General features: G+C 39.3%; 3 protein-coding genes across 3 annotated transcripts in view; all 3 read left to right on the top strand.

Moving 5' to 3' along the window:
• The window catches only part of LOC146220855 (A disintegrin and metalloproteinase with thrombospondin motifs 19-like), a 57,810-nt gene extending 55,261 nt beyond the window's left edge, over positions 1-2,549 (top strand). Inside the window, exon 23 of the mRNA XM_084694221.1 lies at positions 997-2,549. Coding sequence (XP_084550347.1) covers positions 997-1,148 — 152 coding nt within the window. The 3' untranslated portion in view covers positions 1,149-2,549. The remainder of the gene's footprint in view (positions 1-996) is intronic.
• A 1,809-nt stretch (positions 2,550-4,358) lies between these two features.
• minar2 (membrane integral NOTCH2 associated receptor 2) lies at positions 4,359-6,890 on the top strand. The gene is made up of 3 exons (XM_084693222.1): positions 4,359-4,505; positions 5,135-5,377; positions 6,687-6,890. The coding sequence occupies exons 1-3, from the start codon at positions 4,359-4,361 to the stop codon at positions 6,888-6,890; spliced, it is 594 nt and encodes a 197-aa protein (XP_084549348.1).
• A 1,186-nt stretch (positions 6,891-8,076) lies between these two features.
• The window catches only part of chsy3 (chondroitin sulfate synthase 3), a 93,038-nt gene continuing 88,929 nt past the window's right edge, over positions 8,077-12,185 (top strand). Inside the window, exons 1-2 of the mRNA XM_084693220.1 lie at positions 8,077-9,363; positions 10,693-10,976. Of these exons, the coding sequence (XP_084549346.1) occupies positions 8,757-9,363; positions 10,693-10,976 (891 nt within the window). The 5' untranslated portion in view covers positions 8,077-8,756. The remainder of the gene's footprint in view (positions 9,364-10,692; positions 10,977-12,185) is intronic.

Genomic DNA, 12,185 nt, shown 5'->3' with positions numbered 1-12,185 from the left:
CGTCTTGGGTAAAAAAAAACAAGCAGCATGCATTCGGAAAGCGGCAGGCCTAAATCGTTAATCTACCCTCTCCTGATATAGAACTGACGGAGCGGACAAGAAACAGAGAAACCATCTTGGTGGTCTCAAAGCATCTCATTGGCAAAGAGTGATGTTTACAACTCCCTGTGTCATTACAGGCCTGCTCACTTCAATAAGTGTGTCAGCACGCTGGCCAAGCTTGAAGATAAGTTGATTCAGGCCGCTGCCAACCAAAGCAGAACGGACGCAATCCAATGCTGTTAGTGAAAGAGACAGTGTGTTGTGGAGAGAATCGCTGATTCTCTCTCTCTTTCATCAGTGGAGGATTTCACAACTGAAAGAGTCCTTGTGACCTTTAGAAGCATATTCATTCGTGTTAGGTTAATGTACTGGGGATGCAAGTACTGAAAAGAAACATGGAGACAGTTTGAATTTGAGAAAGGAGATATTTTTTTCTCTCTCTCTCCTAATCATATACTGAAATATTGAATTTCAAAGCTCAAATTTGTGATGGATAGACATAAGTAAGATGATGTATTTACATTTATGCATTTAGCAGACGCTTTTATCCAAAGCGACTTCCAAGAGAGAAGGTGTTTGAAATTGTTTTACAGATTTTAGTTTTGTTGCACTGTTTTAGTTTGCTTCTGAGTTCTGATCAGACAGAATTCAAAACATTAATAGACTTTCAGAAGAAGTAAACTCTTGTACACAGAACTTTACAGTGCCCAAGTTAAATTAGTCAACACTGCCACCTGGTGGTGGTAAGCACAATAACTGTACAGAGTCCAGTACAACTTACTAAAATACTATCAAAGTTCTAACCTTCATTAACAATATAAAACCACAACTATGAAAACCATTGAAATATATTAATTTAACAAACATTTGGACATGTCCTTTATTACAGAAAAGTACAATCAACAATTCATGAAATCAACCTAAACCTACCATCCCTATCATTCCATACTGTAGCTGCCCTGACTTTCAAATGTTTACGGGACCAGTGGCCAGTTTACTGCAAAGTCATCCGTGAGAAGAACCTGTGCCAGGACATGCGCTGGTACCAACGCTGCTGTGAAACCTGCCGGGACTTTTATGCACAGAAGCTGCAGCAAAAAAGTTGAAATTCTCTTCCTCCCCTCTTCTAGGGAGTATACTGTTCATGATTCCTTTTAATGTCAATGAATATGTGCACTTATTCTAACATACAGAACAGTCTGGACAGGTCTCACCTAACCAGCACCACGCTATTGGCATTGTACATTTTTCATTATTATATTATGTTCTAGGTCCTTTGACCATACAGAAACATCCAGCTATGTTTCACTTATAAGTGTGCAATTGTTGACTAGCCTTCATCTGATATTTGTTGTGCTTGTACAAGTCTACCAAGTCAAAAGTTCTATTATTCTTCTGTATTTTTTTTATGGTAATGGTGCTAATTGTTTTTATACTTTTCTACAATTTTCTATAATGCTGTACTTATTTACACAGTCGTTATTTCTTTAGCCTACACGTTGCAAGTAAAGTCTAATTACACCTTTACATTTCGATATTAAAAGTTTGGAGCAATTCAAAGGTGGTTGTTTAAATTTAGCAAACAAAACAGCAAAGCCAATGTACTGTACAATTAGGTCACACAAAAATGTGTGACAACATATGTGACAAATTTGAAAAAATCATGAGAACATACAATCCAGAGTTAACCGTTCTGGATTTCCTCCATAGATTAATGCTATGCAATTCATTTTAAATACACTTGAATCTAGGTTATAGCTATGTAGAAAATGTAGCTACTAGAAAACAATGTAGGGAAAAAACATGACTTTATTACTATCCCCACCATCTTGCACCAATCAAGATGTTTTGTGATATTAAGAGTAGTTGGATGTAGGAATTTGACAACCTTGTTTTGAATTTGTGGACACAATGCCTTTAAAGAGGATTATCAAGGGAAATAATCCCCAATTGGATGTCAAATAATTACAGCGATTAAAGAGATAAAGGGACAATATTTTGAGCATTTCCATAAATGGCAGTGTGGCTTAAGGTATTCAAACTCATGAACACAATATGGCCAAATATTCTGATCTAATTTTTTTAACAATCCTAGATGCTCCACCAGTGCAAGAGGACAATCTGCTGTACATCGTTATTCACAAATTAACTATTTTAACAGTTTTGAAAGTGCTATTCACCACTCCTGTACTTGAATATAGATATGAAACACTGTACACGTTTACACTGAAGTACTGCTGCACTGGCATGGGTTCCAATGAACCTTCAGTTTGGACATCACATGTTGCAAAATTACTGCTTGGTTTATGTATTCTGTTATTGGCTGAGAAAAAGTTGTGGATGAGTGTATCTGAGTGATATGGAATGATTATAGGATTTTTTGAGAGACAAAGCAACTTTAAAATAAAGTTCCTCCTATATATGTAGCATATTTTCTTCCCCTTCATGCAGTTGTCTTGGAGAATACACTCCCAGAATATATATTTCTATCAAAAAATAAAGATGAATTCACCTTGGTTTGTTTTTTGTGGTTTCCATGGGAAAACTTGATAACAAAGGAATGAGTTGGTTGCCCATTAGGTGTTATTATGTAACACCATTTTTCAATTCAATTTATGTATTTGTTCCAAGATACTTGAACAAGATCAATCATTACATGAATATAGCAAAATGGATTCATCCACAACATCAGAAAGCTAGCTCTGGCTAAAGAATTATATAAATATAGCACAAACAAGTCTAATTTGACAGTAAGTCAAACATTAAAGGTCACGTGAAATGTTGTTTTTGGATGCTTTTATATAGGCCTTAGTGGTCCCCTAATACTGTATGGAGTCAGGTGGCTGAGTGGTTAAGGAATCGGGATAGCAATCAGAAGGGTGCCGGATCGATTCCTGGCTGTGCCAAATGACGTTGTGTCATTGTGACGTTGTGTAGGTACTTCACCCTACTTGTCTCGGGGGAACGTCCCTGTACTTGCTGTAAGTCGCTCTGGATAAGGGCGTCTGCTTAATGGCTAAATGTATCTGAAGTCTCTTTCCCGAAATTCAGCCTTGGTGCAGAATTTTAGCCACTACGAGTAGTCCCACAATGAGCTTTCCTCAGAACGCGCTGTGTCTGTAGCTTTAAATGCTAAGTAGGAGAGAGGCGGCACCATGCGCTAATGTTTACAGTGGATGTATGCCTCGTAGACCCGTTGCACCCAAGCACTGAGCAACTGTTATGCTTCGTTCGTTTGCTCGCCATGATGCCTCTCCAGGAAAAAACGATATTGCACTCGCCCTTGCACGGTGGTAGCTCAGTTTCTCATGGCCAGATGATCTGGGCGGGCAAAGCAGAGAGAGGGGAGGTAACCTTGCTCCTTACGACATCACAAGGAGGAGATTTTCAAACAGAGCAATTGAGCCTTCATTTTCTCAAAGGCGGAGAAGAACACCCAGGGCTTGGTTTACACCTATCAAAATTCTAGCCACTGGGGGACCAAAGGCAGGCTAGGGGGACTCATATTAATGTTAAATAACCTCCTAAAGTGAAGTTTTCAAGTCATGTGACCTTTAAACAACAGTATCCGTGCAAACCTCGCTGGAGACTAGTATTTTGAACATTTTAAATTATTAACTACTTACTAACCGAGAGTGAGGTCATGCCGGGAAATATCAAACTGAGGCAGGATTCTCAGCTCACGATTGAATACGTATCACAATACTGGGTGTACGATACAATACGTATCACAATATTTTGAAAAACATTTGAAATTAAACTGAAATGAAATTAACAGATGTATTTCCAAAACATTAAACATTTTCAATTATTTTCTTTGTTGTACATACAATTTAGTTAACTCAGTTCAAACGATTTCTGTGAATGCAATAAATGCATGCATGACGTAGGTCCAGAGTAGGTTGCGTGCTGGTAGCTCAACCAATAGGATCAAACAGACTTCATATTCAAATATTGCCATAACTCTACGATACATATTGTAAAGATGTTGTATTGTGATATATTGTTCCACGATATATTGTTATACCCCCTAGTAAATTAACTACAATGAACATAGTTACATACCAGTAGGCACTACACTTGTATAACCCAATACACTGATGACTCAGACTTACGTATATCTTACCAAAGCTAACTCCTCTCTTACTCTTTTGGTTCTGCAAGTCTCAACATTAGAGGTGAAAGAGGTCAGCTTGGGTTACACACACACCTGCAAGTGACACCTGCTCATAAATAATTACCCAGCTGATGGATGCTCACAGAATTGAGTGGATGTGTGTGTTGGCACTAGCTTGCTTGCTAGTGACGGAAGAAAGATGGACATTTCGGTTCTTCCCAACAACAATCACCCAGAGAAGTTCCTTCAGCTGGACGTGGGGATGTTGCCCTCTACACATGGGATGTTTCAGGTTGAGGCAGCCATGACGGGGCAGAGGCACTGGCACAATAGGGTCTATTCACAGGTAGGTGGGTTGGAAACCTGTGAGAGGAATGGAAGTTGATATTGTGATAGGCTCTTAGAAGACTAGCAGCTAGTAGGTGACTTAGGCTTCAAGCATAATAGGCTTCAAACATAACACAACAACCATGTTCATTCCTTTGACACATTTAAAAACTATTGGGTTTCCCATCTGATTAATATTAATGTTCAGAGAACATGGTATCATTGCATCATTGTTATGTATACTGTCAGCAAGTGAAGATCAACAAAAGAATGTATGTAGGTCAATGTTAAATGTCTGGGAAATTATTAAATTTCTCATTAAAGATACACAGAGAAATAGGACTTGAGACTGCATACTCTGTTTTGCTGTCTCTGGGTGGATCATCATTAAATATATAAAGGAAAATGCTAAATATTTCTTTGGTCAGGTTTACAAAATGTGTTTTAAAAAGTAATGACTCTGATTGCTCCCAAGAAGCCAATATCCTCTGTTGGTGCAATTGAACATTCTAATGGAGGGCAATTCAACTGCATACATCACATGTTTAAAGTTGTAGCCAAGTAAATCTCCACTCTGTAACTATAGCACCCTTATTTGTTTTCTTATTCCATCTTCAACAGAGGGGTCGAGAGGGTTTGAGTGACCAGCGAAGGGTCCATGTTGAGAGAAGATCTTCCCCCTCTCCAGATGGTAGTCCTGTTGTTTTTATGGACAGGTACCTGGAAAAGCACATCACCCCAGTTACCTTCAAAACCAACATTAAGAGGAATCCACTATACATGGAAATCCGGACTGTAGACTCGGGGGAAACCCAAAAGTCCAAACCCTCCTGGACAATACAGGAGTATGACAGACACTCTATCCATGCCAACCTAGCAGACTACATGAAGGTGATGTTTCCCTTTTCAAGATAGTGTGGATTGATGGATGGGTGTGTGGGTCGATAAATAGAAGATTTTAGAAGAAAGCTGAGGTGTAGACAAGACCAGGATTAGGAACAGAGCCAGACTGACGCTGTACAGTAGAGAGCAAAGACTCACAGTACCTTATCTCCAAAATAGACTGGTGAAAGATACATACATGTTTTCGTTATTACTCTTCATAATCACCAGTTCTCACAATAACAAAACATCATGTCTCTGCTCTGTTTTTAAAATATCCTCTTTGAGATTACCTAATGCTTTTTGACAGTGGATCCAGGTTGTAACTTTATCGGGTTAGATAATGCATCAGCCTTGACACCTCAACCAAGTGCCAGCTGATAACCCTTGAGGTCTCCGTCCAGAAACCTTGGACTCTTGAGCAAATGTAGGCACTGTCACTGTTAAAAGTGTGCTACATAGTGCCAGATAGGCCAACAACGGAAATCAAATTAAAGTTGAGACCTGTCAGATTCTCAGTCTTGCCTGACTACAAGAGCGTATAAATTACTTTCCCTATGAAAATGACTACAAAGTCTTGATGAAAAGCACCTGGCCTCTTCATGACTGAATCATGGCACAATAGACAGCCGATTAGTCCTCAGATTCAATGTGCTTTCACAACATGTTTGTAGAGGTAAAAGGGAAAAAATAACATTGGCGAAAATAGGGAAAAAAAATAGGGTTTTAATTTGTCAATGGCTCTTTCGTTGAATAGCACTTTTTTTTTGTAGTGTGTGGGTGTTGAGCCATGATATATATATATATATATATATATATATATATATATATATATATATATATATATATATAATATATACATTTTGCCTGACATGGAACAGTGTAGGAATCTCAGTAACATTGATGCTGGCCTACATTAGAACATTGATGCTGGCCTACATTAGAACATTGATGCTGGCCTACATTACGCCTGGAACTCAAATGACTGTATCCATAACCAATTACCTATATGTGAAGAGCTGATCTATGCACTTTTTTAGTAACATAGCAACAAGGATCTCTGAGTTTACAATGTAAGCCTACATCCAATATGATTCATCATGAATTACATTAACTCATCAGAGTTTTGATAATTAATCATAATTCTGAAAGGATGTTTGAGCAGCTATATAATTTACGCATGTGCAACATAACTACAGCGGGAGATCAACTATGCCATGAATTGAAGTTATTGCTGACTGCTGACTGATTTTATGAGCTTGTTATGTGACACACTAAATGTGACATTAGATCCTTATGTCTGTGTTTTACTTAGCAGGAGGAAGAGAAGACTCCAAAGGATCTTGATTTCTGGCTAGAGGATCTATACACACCCGGATATGATTCCTTACTCAAGAAGAAAGAGGCAGAACAAAAACGAAAAAAGATGTGCAAAGTAGTTAGCTGGATTATTCTGTCAATCTGTGTGATCATTGTTATCATCACAGTCCCAATTGTGATCTCAAAGAGAAACAATAACTGATGTGCAAAATCTGCCAAGGTACAGTAAAATGCATCCTAAATGTCAAATTTGTTCAAAGCAATAGCCATAAGCATACTCTCATACCTATAAACAATAAGACAATAACTATATTAGCATATGGCCTATTTCAGTATTCAGAATGAATCCTGTCCATATGCAACCCCTAAACCAGAACCCTTCTGCTGGTAGATCGTTAAATAGGTAATTCCAATCCAGTTCCCCAAGATTGACACATAGACAGACAGGTCTCTACTATGCTGTAGCATCATATTGGAAGTTGTATGAGGGGTGGACATCTGTTTAGTTTGGTATTTGTCAACTAATTTGCTCTTTTTCAAACATTACAGTGGAAATTACGTCATGGTCTTCTCATTTGTAAATAAAGATTTAAACAATTTTTTACATTTAGAATGTGTATTTGCTGTTTTTAAGTGCATCACAAATTCAGAATGTTACCAATACTTTCAGTTTACGTCCACCGTTAATTTTTTAATAAGACTTCCCAGTTTCACCCACTAGAAGGTGACACAACACCAAGGAATGGGAATAGTATGGAAAGCGCCTAATATTCTAGTTCGAGCCATGTTTGGCCATTTGTAGGCTATTTGTCTTTAAAGACGCCCACATAGACACTTTATAGGTATACGTGTTCAGAACAACCATTGAGTCAACAAGGCCATATCAATTTAATTGAAAAGAAAACGGTAAAATATACCACTTCACCACAAACCAAATAATATACAGATTTGTAAAGCATGCAATCCATGCAACGGTTAATTCTTTGAGAAAACACGTTACAAATGTGACACAATCAAACCTTTCCATTTCTCCATCTGCGTACATTTTGAAATGACACGTTTGACAACAAAAACTGTTTTGCTGGAATCCTATTAGCACTGTAAATGCAGATCAAAGGAAAATACAGTCGACAGAATGTGCCTATATCTGTTGCATCATCCAACTCTATCTACGAATAGCCACAAAGACGTATTTCATTACAAGATTGATATTACTTCTAGAATTAAGAGAATGCAACAGTGTTTCAAGGGATGTTGCATCTTACTTTCCATTATGGGTCCCCCTAGGACGTCACGCAGAGAAGAGGAACTGCTCGCTTTCTGACTCGCTCCGCCCTCCGCCTGCCCTGCAAGAAGAATCTCCCGTTATTTCTTCCAGCAATGAATATGCAAACGAACACTGATTGCCTGTTTCCCAAACGCAGGGAAGGTAAAGAGGGACGGTGGATATTAAACTAATTTCCCTGGACGTCCGTATGTAAACAAGATGGCGAGTCAGGGGCGGATAAACTGCTGTGGCAGGGTTTCTACATAGGACTTGGTGTATATCCAGAATCGTCTTTGTGAGAATTTTTTTTGACAGTGGCAACATATAAACGCGTGTTGCCTGCCTGCACAACGAAGTTTACTTTCTGTAATTGCATAGGCAACTCTATGGAACAATGTATCAGTTGGAAAGTAACCTAATGAGTTTTGGATACGTCGTGGAATCTCTTTCGGACTGCACGACAACTTCATCCGTCGCTTTGGACATTTCAGATAAAGAAAGTAGGATTTTGCAGAAAGACACTGTACCTGGTCAGTTGACAGTTTCTCAGAAGAGCATTTTAAACGCCTATCGAGACCATTAGATAATAAACGGATAGAAGGCATGTTAGGTATATTTTGAAGATGTTATCTTTGGGGTTGAGCTATATAGACTACTCAAACCTTCAGGTAAAAGTCAACTAGTGCACTTGGCTGATGTATAGTAACTTAATGGCAACCGCCCAACAAAAAACTATCCCGTGCCTATTTTTCAAATGATATAATTTACTTCGTAGTTAAACTATAGCCAATTTGTTCCACCATGGTTGTTAGGTCCAGAAGACCGTGGATGAGCGTAATTGTGGGGGTTTTCCTTGGATTTACGGCGGCGTCTTGGCTTATTGTCCCTAGAGTGGTGGAAATTAGTGCCAAGCGAAAAAAATCGTCAATGTGCTCTTACTACAGCAATACTGCTATTGGTAAAGTACCCGAGACCCTTGGAAGCACCGCAAGTAATGCGTTACTTAAAAACCTGGATATCCCTATGTCAAGCCAAGAGGGCAGTGAAGAAGAGGAAGAGAGCGTCTACAAGGCTGCCAACGGTAGCGGGGACGGCGGTGGACCTACATCCCGACCTAAGCATTTTCTTTACGTAGGTGTTATGACAGCCAAGAAGTACCTGGATTCACGCGCTGTGGCCGCTCACAGGACATGGACGCGTTCCATCCCCGGGAAGGTTGAGTTCTTCTCAAGCGAGAGTTCGGAATCAGTCCCCATGCCCATGCCCATTCCAGTGGTGTCGTTGACAGGTGTAGATGACTCATATCCACCACAGAAGAAATCATTTATGATGTTGAAGTACATGCACGACCATTATCTGGATAAATACGAGTGGTTCATGAGAGCAGACGATGACGTCTACATACGAGGTGAATGCCCTTCTCGGCCTGTCTTCAAATCTTACATAGGCCTGCTTAACATTGTTTTGGGACTTTGTAAGTACTGTGACAGTTCTATTCTATCTATGTTTCCAACTAGATAGTATTAAGTTTGTTACAACTAGTACTAGTACTTACACCCTATATATGTCAAGTATTCCAATAGCTTATCGTTTCCTTGCTGGAACGCAAGACTGATTGATGTCTTGCAAGAGAATGTTGGCCTACAGTCATGTTTTACTGACGTTTAAGCCTCATTGCCTCATTCCTTCTATTGGAAGTTTATTTATACTAAATGTCATTTCGAATCCAACTGTCATCATCGGGCTACTGTTAATGGGTAAAGTTAGTCACAGAGAACAAAACAAACCTCTGTTGAAGTGTTACAATTATTGACTTTGCTGCAGTCTTGTTGTATGAAGGAGCAGTTGAAAGCGTGTCACTTTAGGCTTTATACGGTAGAAACTATACAAGTCTACATACAATACTTATACAATATTTGGGTCATCTTGTGAGTACCATACACTCAGATTTAAGTTTGTCTTTCCAAGTGGGTTAACGTTTCACAGTGACAGATCCTTTAAATGAAAACCACCGAGAGCAGCAATTAAACAATGGTGAGAGACTAGTCCAGTTTACGTGCATGTTACTGAATCTGCCATGTTAGGGACTTGAGCTGCATTTTGACTTTGAACAGAAAGAGTCTCATTAACATATCATATCACAATGCATGACACAATGTAATGTATCATATTATATACAATAAGCACTGGTTTTAATATTTGCAAGTGTACCGCAAGCATTAGTCTTACATATCATATATCCTATCATATAATTGAAACAATAATTTAAGCACATTCTTATTCAATCTTAATGATACACGTATTTTCATAATAGATATGATGCTGTATTTATTGTTTTAGTATGGCATCATACTTTAAAATAATGGGTACATGCGTTTTCTGAGGTGCTTTTTTGTGTAAATGCAGTAATCAAAGGGACAAGACAGTGTGAAGTTTACTATAGTATGCTGAACTTGAGTGTGCTTCGGGGTATGGACAGAGATGTCAGAAAGGAGCATTTGAAAATAGGAGGACAATACTGAGTTATGTAGTGTCTTAATGGAGCATGACATGGTTGGACTCTGAACGCCGAACACATCACTTTAAATGTAACTTAAAAATACAAACATTGCTTTACACCAGTATGTCACAAATAAAACAGACAACTTGTATTAATTTTATACAACATATTTAGCACTTTTCAGTTTTCTATAACCCCAGATACTTATCCTTCTTTGTGCTTTTCCCATTTCCCCAGGTGAAAAGCTGGAGGCCTTCCTGAGGTCACTAAACAGCAGCAAGCCCCTGTACCTTGGCCAGACAGGTCTAGGAACTGCAGAGGAGCTGGGAAAACTAGCACTAGAGCCTGGAGAGAACTTCTGTATGGGGGGTCCCGGCATGATCTTTAGCAGGGAGGTGCTGCGGCGGATGGTGCCCCACATAGGGACATGTCTCAAGGAGATGTACACCACCCATGAAGATGTGGAGGTAGGCCGCTGTGTGCGGCGCTTCGGAGGGACGCAGTGCGTCTGGTCCTATGAGGTATGACCATTTCATTTTTGGGTGTGGGCATTAGTTCAAAGGTTTCAAGTCCCAAAAACTAATGTTATTTCCTTGATGCTTTAAATAGTAAATATAAAAAATGTGTCCAGGGGCGGATGTTATACATGGGCTAAAAGGGCTTAGCCCTCCCTTACAACAGATTGTTTAAACTTTTGGTGGCACCTAGAGCAGCAACACCAAATAGTCACACAAAAAAATCAAAAGGGTCTTATTTTTTCCAGCCCAAACTCATCAGCTACCATCTATCTACCACTATCAACTTCATTATGTGTGTGACAGGTTTTGAGGCACGCCCCCTTGATTTGCTACTAGTTTGGGCTAAATTAATTCAGCCCACAGGCCACTGACTTTTGGTCAATGACAGCCGGGGGTGCTACTACAAGAGTGTGGACTTGTGAGTGACAGGTGTCTGGCAGGCCTTCTTGACTTGTTGCCCATTTTGGGCTAAATTCATTCAGCCCACACAGGCCATTTACTTTTTGACCAAGGACTGTGGATGTATAGACAGTACAGTCAGGTGCTAGTGGCTACTGTGTGTGATAGAGTGGGGAACGTGATCGTTGACATGTCTGGCTTGAGATTGATTATTTACTTTCTCATCTGTTTTCTGTGGAAGAGAAATGAGAAGTAAAGCGACTTGAGAAATACCGTCTAAATGTTCAAATGACACAAAAATACAAAAAACAAAATTGTACGTTTTGTGTAAGTTGGTTTGAAAGAAAGGATTGGCTAACAGCAAGTGTAGCGTGTTGCTTTTCTGTTGCTGTAACTTGGTATCTTGGATTTAATTATGCATTTGCTGCAGTGTGAACTATTGACGAATGTAGCCCATAGTAGCCTCCACCTTTTTTAGCCCACCCAATATCACCACCAGCCATCATTGCTTATGTCATTGTTCACAGACAAGATAGTCAAAGTTCTTAACCACTAGTGCAAAGTGTACATGATGCAGTCGGTGATTGAAATGCCAGTGAAACACATAACAGATTTTCTTGAACTATAGGTAGTGCACAGTGCCTGTGATCAAATTGGTGGCACACACACACACATTCCTGGAATTATAGATGGGGCACAGTGCCCACGATGATGTCGGTGACAAACATATTTCTGTAATCATAGATGGAGAAGCAGTGCCTGTGATGCAGCTAGTGATGACAGTTCTTCTCAGTGACTTTGGTATCTACTGTA

This window comes from Hypomesus nipponensis, chromosome 27 (assembly GCF_054491055.1).
Source record: "Hypomesus nipponensis isolate SF chromosome 27, ASM5449105v1, whole genome shotgun sequence".
NCBI classification, from domain to species: Eukaryota; Metazoa; Chordata; class Actinopteri; order Osmeriformes; family Osmeridae; genus Hypomesus; species Hypomesus nipponensis.
The sequence above is the reverse complement of the archived record's forward strand: the minus strand, read 5'-3'. Positions and strand labels throughout refer to the sequence as shown.